This window comes from Ischnura elegans (assembly GCF_921293095.1).
Source record: "Ischnura elegans chromosome 13 unlocalized genomic scaffold, ioIscEleg1.1 SUPER_13_unloc_3, whole genome shotgun sequence".
Classification (NCBI taxonomy): Eukaryota; Metazoa; Arthropoda; class Insecta; order Odonata; family Coenagrionidae; genus Ischnura; species Ischnura elegans.
The window spans coordinates 6546685-6567689 of NW_025791659.1; the positions used below are offsets into that span (position 1 = coordinate 6546685).

The following is a 21005-nucleotide window of genomic DNA, read 5'->3' on the forward strand; positions in this document are numbered from 1 at the left end:
ACTCACAGCCCTTTCCACTTAGTACAATTCACTCATACTTGCATAGAATGTATCATGCAAGGGTCGTATATTGTAAAATGGATCACTGGGTAAGTGTTCGCATTCAACCACATTTCTATCTTAGTGCATAGCGCGCAATATTTTCAAAAGCTATCTCGAGACATGTATATGGAAAAAACAGGGAGATAATGTATTTCAGATTTTTTCCAATAATATTATAATCTACTAAGAGAAATAAAACCCATCGGAAAAGGAAGGTCAAAAAAGTTTCCAATTATCTTCGACTCAAGACTTATTCCAAACCGATATTCGAATTTGGAGAAGTATTATTTCGAACCACATATTCAGCATTGATATTCGTTTCTGTTGCAACTCAAAAAACATCATTGGCAATGAGTCGTAAGTCGTAAGGATTCCCGCTGGGAACATTTAATTTTTGTCCTGAGGTGCCAGTTAAAGGGATATCTGTTACTTGGAGTTCATCTTTGTACCATAAATCGAAGTTATTTGAGTGCTTTCGGAACAGTTTTGATGAAGAAGCATGGGCGTTTTCTTCCTGACTCTCTTTGGACGACTCCTCTGGAATTCCTTCCTGGGATGCATTATCTTCCTTGCTGTCCATCTCCTCATCAAACTGCATAAGGATATCCATAAACTCTTAATTAGTCTTTTTCTTCAAAATTCTCTAAGGATATTCATCTCTTTTTTCATCGCGTTCCCGCTGAACCAGACGTTGATGCCACTGGCTCCTCAGCCATCTAATGTAATGGGAAAAAAATCAAGATATTCAGGTAACCGGTGACACCTCCGATGATACTTCAGAGGATAGATATCTCCGAAAATCGAGCATATCAATCTATTCCGAAGGCCCCGAGCACCTAGTACTTTCCTGTGGCAGCGTCGTACTTGCAATGATATTTCGGCCAGAGGGCGTGGAGGGATGAGAGTGAAAGGAATGCCTCGACGACTTTGTTTTTATAGGCCATACGAAACGATATCCACATGAAATGAGACGAAATATTACCCTTTTATTTCACACATTATCGTGATCGTCTTGGAATTCCCGGTGTTACATTTCCGTCATACCGGCATTGAATTTCATTCTCAAGGTCAATGCTAATGGATCCTGTGTAAAATATTTTATCTTGAAATGGTGGTCGATTTCAGTTCCGTGTGTAATGTATACGCAGAGTGGTAATTATATACCTATCTGTCAGTTTAACAAAGTACATAGCCTTTGCGATTGAACCGTAATATAACGAGACACTTGTTTATAATATTGTGTTTCGGGGTTTTGTGGAGCAAGTGATTGAATGTTCAACAAAAGTTTTCATTATATTTCAGCATAATTCGGCAACATTACGGCATGTTTACATAATCAATAGGCTATATGGAAGAATAAAACAAGAGTGCAATGGATTATAATTCATTATTATCGAATGGTATTACATAATGTCCCTCGATATGCCTTATGGTGATAATTTCTTAGAGCTAACTTTTTCCACGTTATGCACGATAAAGGGACATGTATAGAAAACTCTGGCATCGAACCTGGCTCAATCACGCGTATTACTTTTTCAAAGGATTTATTATAGCTAAACGTAATATCTTTTATGTACAAAAGAAGCAGCCATGACAATTGTCCAAACCAATGTGTTCACATATTTTTGCAATCTTCGGATATATCGACACATTTCCACATATTCGGATAAACTGAATATAAAACTTTATTTGATATAAATAATATTTAGAAGAGTTTATAATGCATACGAGACCCATTTATCTCCGGTTCCGAGACAATTTAGGTCAGAAAAATTAAAATATCATAAAAATTACGAAAAAATAGAAAAAAGATGAAAAGGTATTTACCTAAATAATGAAAGGTGATTCCTAGAAACGACGGCCAATACTGAATAGTACGGAATGTAATAGAGCAGCGAGAGGTAATTTGGAGCGCCCAAGACGTTCTCGGCTGATTCTATGGGCATTTGAAAACGGGTCGAAGCAGGACGCACGGGTGCGTCCTCCGCTCAGCATAATAGTTTGCGCAGGACGCACCGGTGCGTCCGCCGCAGCGAAAGTGTTAATTAGAATAACTGCGAAAGATCCACAGAGAAAAAAATCATTCGCCTTGACCGGGATTCGAACCCGGATCCCCCGATTTCCGGTCGAGTGCTTTAGCCAGTTAAGCTACCGAGGCATCATTCTTCCCTGTGGATATTTTCGGACACTACCGGACAAGATGTTGCTGGACTGCAGGGCATATGATGCTACAAGCAGTCCAAATCGTGCGCACAGCGCCACAGCCGGAGAGCAGGCCCGGACATAGAACACAAAAGAGGTGTTCGCTCTAGACTAGTTTAAAGTATACAGGGACTATCCGCAGTGATAACTTTTACGGGAGTCACCCGCAGTGCACAATCGTGCGAAAGATCCACAGAGAAAAAATCATTCGCCTTGACCGGGATTCGACAGGAAATCGGGGGATCCGGGTTCGAATCCCGGTCAAGGCGAATGATTTTTTCTCTGTGGATTTTTCGCACGATTGTGCACTGCGGGTGACTCCCGTAAAAGTTATCACCGCGGCTAGTCCCGGCATACTTTGAACTAATTACAATAAGCAGTTCAAGAGAATCATTCTGGCCCTTACTCAAAAAATTGATAATACAGTAAAACCTCTATGTAGTGTACCTCTTTACATCATAAACCTCCATACTTCATACCACCCTTACGGTCCCGTCAGATTTACATGTAAATTTATGGGGAAACCTCTATGTGGTGAACCTCTTTATCTCGTAAAACCTCCACTTATCATTCCAAAGAGATACCCCTGAGACGGCTTAACTACTTCCACAAATTGCACCAAGACAACTAGGGACCATTAATGCAGTAGCGATTACATACATGGAATGACATTTTCAGCGATAAATGTTTCGCATTTTTGTAACAGACTTCCAAGTCTCTTTTTTGTCTTTCAGTACTATTCCCATTTCATAGGATCCCCAATCTCCTTATGTATTTCTACTGTATAGATACCTTTTTCTCAACTTATACGCAACCAAACTCTACAAATGAGGTACCAAAATGCACAGAATTTATCAGAGAACATGCGACGGCATATCTTACTTCCTAAATATTGCTATTGTTTCCTAAAATTGGTTTTAAAAAAATGGCCCTTGATATTTCTTAGGGGATGCGGCGATCCGCCATCTTGACGTCACGCACTTGCTCCATGGTGCAGAGCAAACCTTTATTTCGGGATATTTAATTGATACCGATTTAGTTTCAGATACATATTATCATATTTTTTGCAATATGATGCGCTTTCAACATATTATTTCAAGTTAACACAAAAAGGTCTTGGACTCAACACGTACTCAGTCTATGGCGAACCATTTTCTGTCTCTCTTTCTCTGGCCTTAATATTTTTGTAAATTTAGTGCTGTCCTTAATATTTTTGTAAATATTAAGGAAAAGGCTAAAAAAGTATTAACAGAGGATAGTGTAATTACTTCCAATGTTGTGTTTAAAGAGGTCCTCTGACCTCAATTTGTACATGAACATTCCAATTAAATTTGTACATAAGACCCTGCCTTTTTTTTCTACATTTTAAAATTAGAAACGCACCTATCCCTCTGTGGACCTGCATTGAAAAGAGCAGGGGAAGCCCGCACTGTGAGCGGGCTCATCACGCTCGTTATAAATAAAAATAACCACACATAGGCTAACAAGTTATCTATTTGAAAATATAATTCTGATGCATTGGATTTTTGTTTCTTTCCAGCAATACTGTGCTGCCAAGACGCTCTACATATCCGACTCAGATAAGAGAAAGCATTTCATGCTGTCTGTCAAGATGTTCTATGGCAACGGACATGACATTGGCATCTTCTACAGCAAACGGATCAAGGTGATATCAAAGCCTTCGAAGAAAAAGCAGTCGCTCAAGAATGCAGATTGTAAGTTGCTCTCTATGACGTATGATAGAATACTTTAGATCTTTGCTAGGTTTGAAGAAAACCAGGGAATCTCGCTGTAGTAAGATAATGGCATTGTCAAAAGTAACTACTTCCAATATATTTAAAGTTTGTCTATTGCACCTACTCAAAGCATGTGTAGATAAATTTTTATCATCTCGTGATGTTAGATTCAGGATTTAACTTGACCATTAGTCCTGTAGTAATCAGTAATAAGGTGGTTTGCTATAATTTTTTTATTGCCTAAATCGACATATTACAGTAGAATCCTGATTTAAGGTTTTTCAGGGGGGACAAACTTTAAAACACTAAATGCGGAAAAACACTAAATGAGGACCTGCCTTTTTTTTTAAGGTTTTAGGGTCTGTAATGATTGAAATGGCTTTTTATGAATAAAAAAATATTATTTTACGTAACTAAAAGGTGTTGCATGCAGCAAAAAATTCATTGATTAAGTGTTTTCAGCCCTATGAAAGTTGGATAATACTTTTCAGGAATCAGCTAAAAAAAATGGGTAGTAAAAATAAGTAATGAGAGGATGACAGTTGTTTTAAAGAAATATTTTATGAAAATTTTAATATGCATCAACTGAAAAGCATTTCCACACGGAATATTATTATGGAAATTAGTGATTCCATTTTTACGAACATTTCAGTGGTCTCGATGAAATTTTAAATTTTTTCTGGAAAAGCGACATGTAGGTGACTATAGTATTTCTAATATAATAAGAAAAGGTGTATGTAAGTCCTCGAAAAATCGTCATTGCATCTATAAAGATGAGTGAAATAAAGGGACAGCAGAAGATCGCTAATCCCGAAATCTAAACTACCGAATATCTAGTAAAAGGGAGGTTTTCTGGAATTATACCAACTTAAAGTTTTCTGTTGCCTTGGCGAAACGAGGGATTTATGAGCCTTTAAAAAGCCTCCCGTGCGCACATTTTGGATTTCGAGGTCATCCAAAAAAGGAGAATCTTATTTCTAGTGTGCGTACAAGTTGATGGTGATTCAACTCGATGATGGCACCAGATTCGTTGTCATATATCCGCGGCCTCATGCAGGTCGAATGGAACCGGGAGAAGTTGTTTACGCGGCGCGCTGATCACCTTGACTCCGACTCACCTTGTTTCTCGGCAGCTTTTAATGAAATTTGGTTGGACCTTGATTAACGATTAGCTAAACTTAAAGTTAAGTGAAAAGGTATAATCTTCAACAAAACTGGATTTCATCAGAAAAATTGTCAGTGCCTCTGGAGTTTGGCAATTTCGTCAGGGTTATGATGTCGAAGTCAACCACCAATGGATACCTGCCGGATTTTCGTATTTTTCCGCGCTCATCTATTCTACCGTGAGTATGCGGTGATATTTTTTCCAGTATGAGCGATTTATTTTGAGTCATGGACCGTGATAGTTCGTCAAAACTCCGATTGTCATTCTCTTTTGACATTAATTAGCACCAGATAGATATTTTTGAATCGACATCGATATCAACCAGCCGCATGTCAGCAAATTGGCTCCGGGATACCTAAATTACGATGTAAAATAATGTTGTTCCGCAGGGAAAGAATGCTCTCACTCACGGTCATGACAGGGGAAACGCTTCCTCGGTTCTTTCTCTGTTCCTCCGTGGAAACAGAAATCTATAGAAAGAATCACCTGGTGAACTGCGCAAATGATATTGTGTCTCCTCTTTTGAAAAGAGAAAGTAGATGACTGTAAAAATATTGGGCTAAAAATGGACTGCCCGTAGAGAGTAGAATTGAAAGGGGCATAAGCCATCAAGTGAAAACATTAAGAGAAAACCGTCATTGACATTACGAGCCATCAATTGAAAACATTACGAGAAAACCGCCATTGTAGCGGCCCTCGGAGAAAAACTCGTGTGATCAGTCGCCACGTATCATCGAAGTCAAGTTCAAGAAGTGAAGGATAAGGTAGTTCGAGGTTATTAAGGGATGACTTTGCTCCATTAGATCGGATCTGATACAAAAAGTGCCTGGTGTTTGGATCAGAAGGGGAGCGAAACATTACGAGAAGACAAATCACCCAGCTTGCGAGTTGAAGGTCGCAGCGCTGCGCTCGCGGAAGAAAGCAGTTGAAGAAGCGTTTCCCGGTAGATTCTATCGACTCCAGGTAAACTTTCATGACACTGTTCTTGTTGATGAGCATAAATTCGAAGATTTGGATGAACCGTCATGAAAAAATGTTAAATCGAGCAAAAAAATCTTGAGCGGGACAAATTTTTACGACCATAAATGCGGAAAAACGCAAAATGCGGAAACACTAAATACGGATAATTTTTACAATGTCCTAATAGGGAATGAATCGGGACCCAAAAAAATAAACGCTAAATGCGGAAAAACGTTAAATGCGAAGACGTTAAATCCGGATCCGACTGTATTACTCCTGGAGTACGTATTTCACGATGTTAGATTTTTAAATGACAGTGTATCTCTTTATTGCGATTAAATGAAATTTGAACATTTTCAATCATGTGAAAACATGACGACTAAGTATGAATGCTGGGAAAAGCATGTGTGACATCATTCTGGTTTCAGCTACCGCTGTGTGAGGTCACCTTGGTGTGAGGCTGTGAGCGCTGCTACAATGCGAGCTGCTAGCAGGTAGCAGAGTACCCTGCTAGCAGGTAGCAGGGTACCCTGCTAGCTGATAGGGCTTGGCTTAAATAAAGATTATTAATACCCTATCAAACGAAGGAAACCTTCCGAGCATAGGCAATTTTAATAGGTGATTATTAAGGGATGTTTCCCAGAGCTTTGTGCCTCATGCATGCATTGGTAATCTCAGATGATGTAAAACTCCTATCTACTCGTATAGAAACTAGGTCCCTGTGACGTCACGTGGAGTGGCATCACATGGGTGCCAATCTGGCCTGTTTCAAATAAAGTTAAAATTGACCATTAACATTCGTCTAAACTGGGATTTCTTAAATCAAATAATTTGTATATTATGAATTCACTAATGTTGAGTAAGGAATTGCAACAAATGCCTTTCGTTTACTTTGATGAAGGAAACTACCCTATTTTGACTGCATGAGAAATATTCACCTCCATAAGATTATATTCATGACTTATTGGCACCTTGGATATATTTAACGATGCATTTCTGCTTGGGAAGTAAGAAATCTCAAAGTGGAATTTTTAATTGACAAGTGTGTGCTAGTGCAAGCCTCGGTCTCTCACTTTTGCTTCATCTCGTTTCCCAGTGTGCATTGCAAGCGGAACCAAAGTGGCCTTATTCAACCGTCTGCGCTCGCAAACGGTGAGCACGAGATATCTGCACGTGGAGAATGGGAACTTCCACGCAAGCTCCACGCAATGGGGAGCCTTCACCATACATTTGCGTGAGTACATTCATAGAGTTAAATCTTTTGTGGTCGGTAATAAATTTGAAATAAGATCTGATGATTTCCCATTGTATGCTTGCGTATTGCACGTTTGATATGATATTAATATTAATAATAATAATAATAATAATAAATTTTATTGGTCCTGAGACTGGTTTGTTACAACTATAAGACAAGTCAAATATAAATCTTAAATCATTTGTTACAATACACATACATATATCGCAACATAGAACAATATTATACATCAGAAACCCGTCTAGCACATATGAATTTATCTTACAGTAATCAGTTTCCTAGGAATTCATTTATATCTTAATGACACTCGTTTATCAATAATGAATTGACTCTTTTTTTAAATTTTTCCCATTTCTCTATTGATTTTATTTTTTCGGGTAGTTTATTGTAGCATTTCAGTGCCACTTTATATGGGCCCTCAAGGTGTATGAATATTTGTTTTACACCTTGTGTTGTAACTGTGTATATCGCAGTTCTTACAGAAAATATGATTGTGTTTTTTACAAATACAACAAGTTGGAGTATATATAAACATGGCAGTGGAAAGATTCCTAACTTTTTAAAAAGTGGCCTGCAGTGATCCCTACTCTTGATATGGGAGGAAGACGGAGGGAATTCTTCTCCTTGTATATCTCCTTATATATATTGTAGCAGGAGATGACGGTGATGTGAAAGTGATGAATAACTTTCCTCCTTGGTTGATTAGATAATTATTTTTTTTACTTATCTTGACCTTTTTCAAATCATGTTAGAGTAGTTCTTGGAGTGTAGGTCAATGTATGTGATGCAAAAACGTTTTAGCCAACGATTGTGAATATTTTAAACTATCATCAGGGCTTCAATATGTTCTAAGGTTTCTCTTGTATTTCTTCTTAAATTTTCCACTCTCAAAGTCCAAAAATTGGGTTAATGTTTGATGGTGTTATACAGGTACTTCTTCAGATTCTTCTCCTTGTAATTATATATTGTAGTATGAGATGACGGTGATGTGAAAGTGATGAATAACTTTCCTCCTTGGTTGATTAGATAATTAATTTTTTTCCTTCTTATCTAGACCTTGTTTAATTCATGGTAAAATATTTCTTGGAGTGTAGGTCAATATATGTTATGCAAAAAAGTTTTAGCCAACGTTTGTGTTTATTTTAAACTATCATCAGGGCTTCAATATGTATAATATGTAATATGGTGATTGTTTTCCGGGTTCATTCCGTGTTGACTCATATTTTATGGACGACAGTGTCGGGCCCATTCCAGCTCCCGTCTTCGGGTCCAAATGATAAAAAACGGAGCTGGAACGTGCCCGAAACTGTCGTCCACAAAATATGAGTCAACGCGGAATGAACCCGGAAAACAATCACCAAAACTCACCACGGAAGCCTCCGTAATAATATGTAATATGCTTTTGCTGAGGGTTTCAGAAAATAACGTCCGTATCCAGATCCCGAACATCACTTTGGCGATGTCTCCTTGTAAGCTGTGGGGGGGATTTATCCCCCAAAACCCCCCCTCGATGCACCACTGGGGCTGATGACGTATCCAGGGTCGGTTTTAAAATGGTTTGAGTGAGCTCATCTCCCTTAACCCTCAACCAGTGACGTGCAATTCTTGTTACACTACCAGTGACGTGCGGTCTGGGAGACCGCAATAAATCAAAAATTCATAAAATATTGCTACGCCATTTTTATTGTTTTGTTTAATTTTTCTTTGAATGCTTAACTATTTTAAAACTTATATTATAATTTTTACACTCCCAATACGAACCAATTTGTCATAAGAAATTGTGATTTGAAGCAGGATCAAAAAACTGATGCCAAAAACACTTGAGTTACAATTATTATATTTATCTATCAATATTTCGCCAGATTCAAAAAAGGCCTTAAATGTTAAAGTAGGAAGGCCAAGTAGTAAGTAGCCATGAAATTTATCCCGCTTATTCCTTTTCTTGATGCATTCTTAGTAAGTGACGTGCGGTCTCACAGACCGCTAATCAAGTTCAATTGCCAATTTACAGAAATTAATAAAAGGAACGTTAAATTTTAAGAGTGGAATGTCCTTGTCATGCAAAAATATGAAGCAAACGAGAATTATGGATATTTTGAAATATTAATTTTGAAAATATTCATAATTTTAGAAATGCAGCAGTCTCTCAGACCGCACGTCACCGGTTAAGGGTTAATATCCATTGTAACATAGATTCTTTAATGGAAGTGATCAGCAGACGATATTTGGCCACCATGTTTTTGTAGGGTGTGGGGCTGGTTAGGGTACCCTGCATCAAGTAGGGCCCGTTTAGTTCCAAAAACGGCCATTTGTAGGGCTTGGTGTGGCGTATGTAGGGGGAGATCGTTTTATGTAGGGGCCGATCAGGGGTCAGCCAGGAATTAAGACAAGGGGGGGGGGGGTTAGTTGCAACTAATATTGGGAGTCCTGGGGGTATGGAATACCCACCTGGGTAAGCAAGAGATTAAGGGGCCCTTCCCCAGAAAAAGTTCAGGATAAATGGTTCAAAATGGTGAGTTTTACGGCTTTCTGAGGGATATTTTATTTATTCTTACACTTGTCTATAAGTAATATTAATCCAATAAGTAGAATAGATCAAACTTAAAACTTTCTCTGAGCTCTGGGGGGGATTTATCCCAGAAAAGCCCCCCTCGATGCGCTACTGGGGCAGATGACGTATCTAGGGTCGGTTGGCCCCACTAAAAATACGGGCCTTAGTGTTGTATTTCTCTTTGTCTAGTTGACGACAATGAGTCCGAGTCGGAGGAGTTTGCTGTGCGCGACGGGTACATCCACTACGGGAGCACAATCAAGTTGGTCTGCAGCGTGACGGGAATGGCTCTCCCTCGGCTAGTGATCCGCAAAGTGGACAAGCAGATGGCGCTGTTGGATGCGGACGATCCCGTCTCGCAGCTGCACAAGTGTGCCTTCTACCTCAAGGACATGGAGAGAATGTACCTCTGCCTCTCCCAGGAAAGGATCATCCAGTTCCAGGTATATACATGCGTATACGATCCATTCATAATTCACCGCTCACTAGGGTCAAATTCGCAAACATATCGCATGCTCAAAGGCAACTTATCTAACAAGGGGAGACCACGTACCTTGCTCCGCCTTCTTCAATGCCGTATTTTTTATGGCCTTCGGAATGGTGAACACATCCCTGAACTAGTAGCGGTTCTGTTGAATGGGCATTAGATTGGCTGTACTTCATTAATTTTCAAGGAGTACTTTTCACAAGCCACGTATAGTTCCATCATATCGCACTACTCAGCATACGGGTCAGGTGGGGTAGTGGTAGCGATTATGGCTACCTGCCAGGGGACCAGGGTTCGGGGCTTTGTCATGGCTATATATTTTGTTGTCTTCATTGTTCTCATACGGCTTCAACTTTTTCATTAATTACTTATTGCGACGAACATAGACATGAGACTTTTTTTTATCATCATAATGGCGTTTAGGTATTTAAGCAGTGTCATTTCCAACGCGGAAAGTGAAGGCTCCACTTGCTACTCTTCTCAAAAACATACCGAAAGATTAACGGGGGGCTATAACAGTGACTTTTTTCTCTTAACTGGAAATGAGGACAAGAAAATATATTGCCATGAAGAAGCCCCGAATCCTGGCCTCCTGGGTGAGAGTTGTATATGTTACCACTATCCCATCGAACCCATCTGTATAAAGGAGCGATATTTTGAAATTATATACGGCAAAAGTACCGCGTGAAAATTAATTAATTATAGCCAAACTAAGGCCCATTCAACGGAACCACTACTAGTTCAGGGATGTGTTCACCATTCCGAAGGCCATAAAAAATACGGCATTGAAAAAGGAGGAGCAAGGTTCGTGGTCTCCCCTTGTCAATGGTACACCCTTAAAGTTTAAAGCACCATTATTAGTGCAGTTGAACACTTAAATGATGTCTATCTTGCTATGCATATCAATGGCTTACTTCCTACTTGCATCTCAAAATTCGGCCGGTTTGAGACGGCTATCTAAAAAAAGTGTAATGACCTTTAAAAAATAAAATTCAAGCAAAAAACAAAAATCTTTGTTTGCAAATGTATGCCTCTTTTTCAGTTTTATGAATTTTTGGTGCTTAATTTTAGCCTACGATCAAAAATGTAAATGCAGCTGGCTCCCGATAATCCGGCTGCAGTTTATGCTGGATGCGTATTATCCTTGCGTGATTTTCACTCTCGCTCAATTTTTTCCTCGAGGCACGTGGTCACACCTTGTCAGTTATACAGCGGACTCCCGATTATCCATCTGCGTTACATTCATGTTGCGGATTATCCATCAGGGATATCCGTTGCGGATTATCGTATACCGCTTTGCGCGGCTTTAGCGCAGGTTTGAGGCTCTCAACCGGTTGTGGCTTCTTGGAAGTCCTTTCTCCCTCGCGTTGCCATCCTTGATGGACCGCGAGGGCCTAACACCTAGTACCATGAGCCTCGGTATAATTGCCATGAGAATTAAAGAACCTGGATAGCGTAGTGGTCTGCGCAGTGGCCCGGAAAGCCAAAGGTCCGTGGTTCGATTCCCGGTCCAGGGGAATTTTTTCTCATGGCAATTCTTGTATATTTCACCGCCGTTCACGCGGCAGGTTTAGAAATATTTCACAGTGGACGGATCGAGTTAGGAAAGAGCAAATGTTGAGGCCGTTTTACATGGGACACGAAATAGGGTGGTTTCCTGTTGTTTTTTTATTGCCTAAATCAAAAGATCATTACTCCCGCAGTACGTATATTGCACTTATAGATTTTTAAATGACGATATCTATTTTTCGCGATTGAATGAAAAGTGAAAATTTACAAGCGCAACGGGTAACTCTGGATGCCGGGAAAACTCCCGTGTGACGTCGTTCTCGTTCCCGCTGCCACAAGTGAGGTGACCTTGGGGCAAGGCTCTGAGCGCTGATACGACGCAGGATGCTAGCAGGTAGCAGAGCACCATGCTAGCTGGTAGCGATTAGCTTAATTAAGGATTATTAAGACCTTATCAAACGAAGAAAACTTTCCGACCGTAGCCAGTTTTAATAGGTGATTATTAAGAGATGTTTCCCTGAGCTCTGTGCCTCATGCACGCATTGGTAATCTCAGACGATGTGAAACTCCTGACTACTCGTATAGAAACTAGGTCCCTGTGACGTCACGTGGAGTGGCATCGCATGGGCGCCAATCTGGCCTTTTTAAAATGAGGATAAATATTGACCATTGCTATTCATCTGAACTGGGATTCTAAAACCAAACAATTTGTATATTATGAATACACTAATGCTGGGTAACGAATCGCAATCAATGCCTTTTGTTTTCTTTGATGAAGGAAACTACCCTATTATTGGTCAGCGTGCCATGATGACACATTGACCTTAACACTGTTAGTGCGGCACGCCGATATATCGGCTTTTACGTTATTGTTGTTACATTTGAGGACATTGAAATTAAAAAACTTATATAACAGTAAATGTATAAAAATGTTGTAATTATTATTGCCCAATTTAATCTCATTAATTAAAAAAAATGCTTAAAAATATCTGAAAAATTAACTATATAATGTTTATTTTTCCTGTTTGCTACATTTTATTAAAATACCCTCCGCATTTTTCGACTGTACCCCCGGGCAGAAGGATAGCACTATAAGGTTTAAAGTATACCGGGACTAGCCGCTGTGATAACTTTTTACGGAGTCACCTGCAATGCACGATCGTGCGAAAGATCCACAGAGAAAAAATCATTCCCCTTGACGGGGATTCGAACCCGGATCCCCCGATTTCCGGTCGAGTGCTTTAGCCAGTTAAGCTACCGAGGCATCATTCTTCCCTGTGGATATTTGCGGACACTACCGGACAAGATGTTGCTGGACTGCTGAGATTCATCGATTTTTTTACATTCAAAATGAATTTTGTGTTTTTTTCTGAGCGTGCAGAAATTTTAAACGAAGTTCAAACGTTGATATAGATGGATTTAGTATATTTACTAGTTATTTTATAACTCCGTTGATATTAATGTTAGAATTTTGTCTGAAATTTCCATGTGGTCAGCAAAAAAAGATGAATTCATTTCTAGCATTGGATTTCTAAAGTGAGGAACAAATATTTTTCTTGGAAAACACACTGCAAGTAACAGTAGTTGACCGCGTGGAGAGGATAGGAAAGGGTCGATCTGAGTGGCCGAAGATGGGACTGGGCTCGCTCTAAGGCGGATCACGGGGGGCGACCGCTTCCGTGGGTCTATTGTGCCCACCACGGTCACTTTTTTCGACCTGTGCCGCACCGGCGCGGCATTCTTTGTCACTGGCACGCCGCACAGGTGTGGCATTCGTTGTTTATGGAAGAAAATCCTTGCCGCACAGGTGTGGCATTCGGCGCGACAGGGTTAAAATCAGCATTTCACCTCCTATGCGGGAGACCTCATCAGTGCTAATGACTGTGTCACCTTGACATGACGTATGACGGCAAAATAGCCCATAATAATTCCATTCAGGCAAATTTCCTGCTGTGAAGGCTAGTTTTACATGGGGTACATCATTGTGCAATCTGCCGTATGTTCGAAGGCACAATCAAAATTGCATCGTGTGTAGCGGTGAATTGTTAGTATGCATGCGATAATGCTTGGATGCACGACGGCATAGCAGTCCCTGCTCAAATTCAGAGCTCGCTTTCTTGCAATTTTAATATCTTTTCAGTGCCAACCGACGCAATGACATGCTCCATGTAAAACGGCGTTAGTGAGAAATCAATGCAATTCTAACCTGCAAAATTTCGTGCGGTGTGTATAACGGCCTCCGACCATCAATAGTTCCTGTATCCTAGAGTATATGCAACTCGCGTGTCCCCTGTGTATATTGTGGAGCATGTATTCCGGGGGTTTGATCTGGTTGAGTAAAGTGATACCATATTTGAACAGTGCCCGAAATTCTCTAGTAGAACATGCATGTCATGTTTTGTGTATGTAATGCAGCAGATTCCGTTTAATAGGTCCACTGGTTACTTGGGGCAGATCTTGAAGAACAGTTAACCCAATAGAGGAATATCCCAGAGTATTCTTCGCTTAATTGGGACAGCATGCCGCTTTATTGGGCCATGAGTCGGCGACATAGACTCTTTACTCGTGACGAAATTAAAATTTTTTGTTTTCTGAATACTGTTTTTTTATATTTTCCTCTTTTGATATACTCTTTATTTTTCACTAATGTACCTATTCTTGCCCTATTTTGAAAGCTCTTGTTATAGTATCTGCGAGAGGATAGGACTTTTCTTTAAAAGGACTTAGTAAAAGACATTCAACAATGTCACCCGAGGCTGTTAAAAATATTTTTAACTAAATTGAAGTAATTCTTAAAAACCACAATAAATTAACTAAACTCGCTGATTTATTAATCAAATCGAAGTTAAATAAACTTTTGTTGCATTATAAACATTCTTCAGTCTTCTTTCTACCATTTCAATGTTTGTTTATACCCATATACAGGATAGTTCGCCTAATTGGGGCAAAGTGCACAAGTCCTGATATGTCCCAATTAACCGAAATCTACTGTATTTTTGAAATCATTTGATGCACTGTACACATAAAGGTAATTGGGTACTCATTTTGTGTACAATATATGCATATTTTGAATGCATTTATTTATTAATCTTCAAGATTTACGAATATGAATCTTCACACTCACATTTACAAGCCTCTCAAATTTATATTACAGATGTTCAATATGTCCTCCATCGGTGATACGACCAATACCATGTTGATACTCAAATTCCTCCCATACTATGGCAAGCATGTCCTTGTCACCGATAAAGTTAAACGAAGATATCGTGTTTGTAGGTTGAAGCTTTTGCTGCTCATTGTGATTAAAAGAGAAAGAGACATAAAGGTGTATTCTGCATGACGTAGTGGAGATTGCCCTGACGTTTCGTGACCCACAGCTGGTCACTTCTTCAAGGGAGTGATGCTGGGATTTGGTTTTTCCTGCCTTTTTTTATTTCGGGTGGGCAGAGGGGGTGAAGAGTGAGGACTGGAGGGGGAAGGTGACGAAATGTTGCGGATGAGTGGGTTCCATGTACTGATGTGCATTATTGCACACTGAATTGAAGGGTATTGCTAATTTTTTCCACAGGACAGTAAAACCTCTATGTAGTGAACCTCTGTACATCATAAACCTCCATACATCATACCACCCTTACAGTCCCGTCTGATTTACATGTAAATTTATAGGAAAACCTCTTTGTAGTGAACCTCTTTATATCATAAAACCTCCACTTATCATACCAAGGAGATACCCCCGAGACAGCCTAACTACCTCCGCAAATTGTACCGAGACAACAAGAGACCATTAATGCAGCCGTGATTACGTGCATGGAATGATATTTTCAGCGATAAATGTTTCACCCTTTTTTTTTCTTATATACCTTATTATGCTGTAATTTTCACGTTAATCATTAGTTATGGCCATTTTGTTCCATATGAGAGCATACCTAACAGTAAATAAGAAAAAAGGTATCCAACTATCCTAAGTGAGAAATTAAAGCATTTTAAGTGACTGTTGAATTGAGAGAGATCACATCGTTTTCTCTCGAATCATGGTAAAAATCATGCGATAGCACTCGCGCTCTGTAATTATTAAATAATAAATACATGTGGGTTTAAACATATAAATATAATGGTTTTAAAGATAGTAGTGCCTTTCAAATCCGAAGGATATGAAAAAATGGTGCCTATCATTAAAACCTCTCTATAGTGAACCTCAATACATCAAATTGCCCAAATTTTGGTCCCCTCCATTATGATGCAAAGAGGTTTTACTGTATCATGCCTTGCTGGTTTGCTTGCTTTTCAGGCGACGCCTTGCCCCAAGGATCCGAACCGCGAGATGATAAACGACGGTGCGTCGTGGACGATCATCAGCACAGACAAGGCCGAGTACCAGTTCTACGAGGGAATGGGGCCAATTGGGACCACCATCACCCCTGTGCCCATCGTACATAGCCTACACGTGAGCGAGATCTTTCAAACATTCTCATCTTATTATAACAATAATTATACATAGGTCGATTGCTATCTTTTTTTATATTTTACTGATTTAATATTGAAATGAAATTAAATTTATTCAATTTTTGGGTGTTGGAATGTATAAATTTAGGTAACAGCCAATATTTTAACTACTGTAGTTGTTGTGGCGACAGTCAAAAGTTTATGTTTAATATTTATGTTTAGTATCTATGTATTGTATCTATGTACATTATTGTTGTGTGAGTTCTTGGTTGTTCACTGCTGATATGCAACAGGATAAAAGATATAGAGTTCAGGAGTTTAGAAATAAACCTAGTAATCATTTCTAAATAGGGTACATATCACAATTTACAACACGATTAAGTGAAAATTACCTCGTGAAAAAGTGCACGAATTTTTGGAGGGTGCCGTTGACAAGAGGAAAGCTTGTAACCAGAACCGATGCAAATTGTAGATGGCTGAAAAACTACTGCCGACGTTTGTGAAGATCCAAGATCGCTAAGTTTTCAATATGTTTTGCAAAATATTGTCCCAGAACTGCAAAGTAATTCAGTTGACAATTCAAAGTAATTCATCGTATGGTGAAATCAATCTTCACTTCAAAAGTAGAAAACAGTTGGCATAATGAATATCACCCAAAGTTTATATATTTTCAGAGCTCAATCATAAAATCTTCTGTACATAAGTCATGGTTTACGCCATCTTTGGCACAGCAAGGGGGGATAAACCCCCCCCCCCCCCTCCCAGAGCTCAGAGAAATCTTTAAGTTTAACCCGTTTTACTTAAATGGATTGATATTTGTAATGTAATGGTGTAAGGTTTAATAAAATATCCCTCAGAAAGCCGTAAAACTCACCATTTTGAACCATTGACCTGAAAATTCTGCAATTTATTCAAAATTATGTCAAACTATGTCAAACTAAACTTAGTCTTAAGACTTTGTTCGTAAGTTGATAAACCTATGCTAGTTGATTAAGTCCGTATTGGAACGCATCTTGCTCGTATGTTGAAGAATTACCCCGAGAGCAATACCGAGCTCACACGAGACGGCAAGCGACACCCTTAAAAAAAGTGATCTTAACACCGGGAAAATCTGAATTTACGAATATCCCGGGTCCTATGTGCTCCGTATTATCTATGGTGTGCTACTTGGAGGGAGGTAACCGAAAGCTGTGGTCATTAGCGCCATGAAGTAAAGGTAGGGGGGATAGGAACCCTATGTTGGCATTAGCCAGGCTGTAATGATAGGCTCCTAAGGGACCAGGACTTAACGTCCCATCTGCTGGACAGAGTGGTGCACTGTAAGTGCCCTCCACATTACACTCAAGTTGGGATAGGGCCATCTCTGATAAGTTCCTGCTACTGCCAAGACTTGAACCCAGGCCCACAGGGTGTAAAGCCTTTGTGATGTATTAGCGAAATTTTGCTCCCTGCTGATGGGGTTAATTTGTATGACTATCCTCAGGTATCTCATTTCTTCAATCTCCAATCTTTGTTTGTCGGCAGGTGGTTAAACGAATTCCCTGAAAACTGCTTTTCATGAGAATATTTTCAAAAATTAGCTTCTCTGCGAGCATTTAGTATCACCATTACGAAATTTCTCTTGGGTAACAGCAGTAATCTTAGTGCCAGAAATGCTAGCAATTCAACCATGTTGTTCAACCATGGGAAACATTGTTCAGGAATGCAACGTTGTTTCTCTTAAGGTAACACATCATCTGTGGTGTCGCTTGTGAGTAAATAAGATTATTAGGCTTCATTTCATTACCTCCAAATGAGTAATTGAATCCAGGAAACATATAACTGATGCGATTGAAAAGGATTTCATGCTCTTTTACCGTAAAGCCTCACATATGAGACTTTTTCTGGATCTGGTTCTGGCTCAAATGAGAACTATTCAAAAGTGTATGACTAAGCGTTCTAAAAATAATGAGCAAGTGTTATCCTGAAAACTATACTCCTCCTCAATACCAGCTCTTGATTTTTACTCAGTACCCATATTTCGGTCCCTCCAACTGCGCAAAATCAAAGTTTTACTGTATATAGTGAACCTCCATGCATCAAATTGTCCAAATTTTGGTCCCCTCCATTATGATGTAAAGAGGTTTGACTGTATATAGATTTCTTCTCTTGCAGCTGAACGGCGGTGGGGACATAGCAATGCTGGAGCTCACGGGCGAGAACTTCAGCCCCAATCTGAAGGTGTGGTTTGACGACGTGGAAGCCGAGACCATGTACCGATGCCAGGAGAGCATGCTGTGTGTCGTGCCAGAAATCTCTGCCTTTTGCGGCAACTGGCTGTGGGTGCCGCAAGCCACTCAGGTGAATCATCGATAATCACTCGAATAAAATTTTATTGGCCCTCAGGGTTGATTGATTTAAATCACTTTGATTTAAATAATGATTTAAATCACGATTTAAATCACTTGATTCTTATTTTTAAAAATCAGGTGATTTAAATCATAATGTGATCTATACACCCATGTCTCGTATAGCGCAAGGGATGCGTTCCTTGGGGTCTTTGCGCTATACGAATTTGCGTTATACGAGAGCGTTTTAACATAGGGAAGATAGGGATGCGTTCCTGGTAGCATAGGTCTTTGGTATTGAATTTCCTCTAAAACATCTATATTCCCATAAAAAGCCTTAGAAAACATTATTTCTATAAATATTTATAGTTTAAAACATCTTTAAAGATAGTATTCACGCATTCCAAGACTTTTATTCACGTTAAAAAAAATTCTTATGTGCTTTCGAAATTCCGTCCTGTCGTGCGGGTGGGCTAACATCTGCTATCTCAGGGGATCATAATGCGTTGCCGGCAGTTGATGATTTTTCAAACTAGTCTAAAAACAACTATTGTGTCACCCAGGCCCTTTTGTCGCTCATCGAAATGACAGGAAAATGATACTTTAAATGCCATTTCATAGCTAGCGGAGTTTATGAATGATAAATCATTTTAATTTGAAGTCCTCCGAGTCATTAGCAGCTACGTGAAACAGTCTTTAAATGCCTTGAAACCTGACCCAGGTTTTCCTTCCCTGAAAATGAATGAACGAGAATGCATTCTTTTCCAAAAGAATATCGTCTCATCAACACTAAAAACTAGTTGAGGGGGAAAGGAGCCACTTTCAATAACAGCTTGGAGTTCATCAGAAAATGTTGTGGTGGCTGCGCTATCAACACTTGCAGATTCACCTGATATCGCCGCACTGAAAATACCTGCTTGCCGTTTAAATTCTGGAACCAACCGGAGCTTTCACTTAATGTCTCGGAGCGATTACCACTCTCGTCTTTTTGTACTGATTCACCATGAACTTTCCGCATGTGTAGACCGCTTGGTTGAAGTTGGTGCGGCTGAGGTCGCTGATATTTTAGCTTCGTCTTTATTCAGAATAAGGCATCGTGAGTTTAACCTTCCGCGCAATATCGCTTTGACGCTCTCCATTTTCAAAGCAATTGACCTCTCTCAAGTCCTCTTCTAGGTTAATGGTTTTTCTTGATAAATTCTTGATTTTTCTACACGCATTCCTATTTTTTGCCATATTCTCTTGGTTTTTACCCTGTATGGCTCTATCTAAATCACCTTCTTCTGCTGAACTGTATTCCTGAGACGCAGAAGGGCTATGACTGCGGGGAGGGAACGAAGCCATTGTGTTTAAGACTCTATAGCGGACCCTTTTATGTGTTGATGCTATTCATGCGCAACTCAGTCACCGCTCCATTTCTTCCCCGTGAATACCGATGACCTTGAAGTTTTTAGCGTAGACACTCTACCTGGAAGGCAATCGCCCGGTAACCTACGACGGCAAAAATACGTCTCAAACCGTATTGCTGAAAAAAAAATCATTTCCACTAGCCCCACGCTTAATTAACGATCTAAATTATTTATTATCATTCTGTTAAGGAGACGAGATAAATCCGAATATAGTCCCCCTCTGAATATAGTCCCCCCCCCAATTTTGAGACCTCAGTTTAGGGAAAAATTTTAAAATGCAAAGGAAGGCAATTTTTCTGTGGTTAGCAAGTTAAGATTCTAGAGTCGATAAAAACTATTATTTTCTGTGAAGATTAAGAACAAATCTGTTCACATATTTTCCATCACAACAAAATAACTATACCTAAAACATGTTGTGATCCATTGCATGTATCAGTAATTTATAGTTCCTTAACCAGATATAATGAAGAAATGAGAAAATTTTTTAAGTATCCAAGGCTATTGTATTTTTTAAACATTTTCAAATTATTAATATTTTTGATTTCCAAATGACTACAGACAATGTCAATATATAAGCTTTAACTTAAAGCCCATAAACAGTATTGCATTTGGCCCTGAAACTTCCTTAGATCCAGTGTAACACACCCATCAAGTCATCACAAATTCAAGTGACCAGAAGAATTTAGGAAATCTAAATAAAATTGTGTTAACTAAATTATAAATATTATAAAAATATTGCCATCAAATGCCTGCTAAGCAAAATAATTAAACTAAAGGACTTACAAATATCAAAGTAATAAAATTAAGAAATAAACTTTTTCCAACAAACATTAAAACTGAAAAAAATACGATATCAATTTTCAATGCCTCGTCGCGAATCATTGCATAAGTTACACAAAGAGCTTCTGCTCTGCATTTG

The 21005-nt window shown here is 39.3% G+C and overlaps 1 protein-coding gene across 2 annotated transcripts in view; it reads left to right on the forward strand.

Moving 5' to 3' along the window:
• Positions 1-21005, forward strand: part of LOC124172870 (recombining binding protein suppressor of hairless-like) — an 86433-nt gene that overhangs the window by 50489 nt on the left and 14939 nt on the right. For both annotated transcript variants that reach the window (XM_046552369.1, XM_046552370.1), the window contains 5 exons: positions 3785-3959; positions 7202-7339; positions 10101-10354; positions 16196-16351; positions 18505-18690. In XM_046552369.1, the coding sequence (XP_046408325.1) occupies positions 3785-3959; positions 7202-7339; positions 10101-10354; positions 16196-16351; positions 18505-18690 (909 nt within the window). The remainder of the gene's footprint in view (positions 1-3784; positions 3960-7201; positions 7340-10100; positions 10355-16195; positions 16352-18504; positions 18691-21005) is intronic.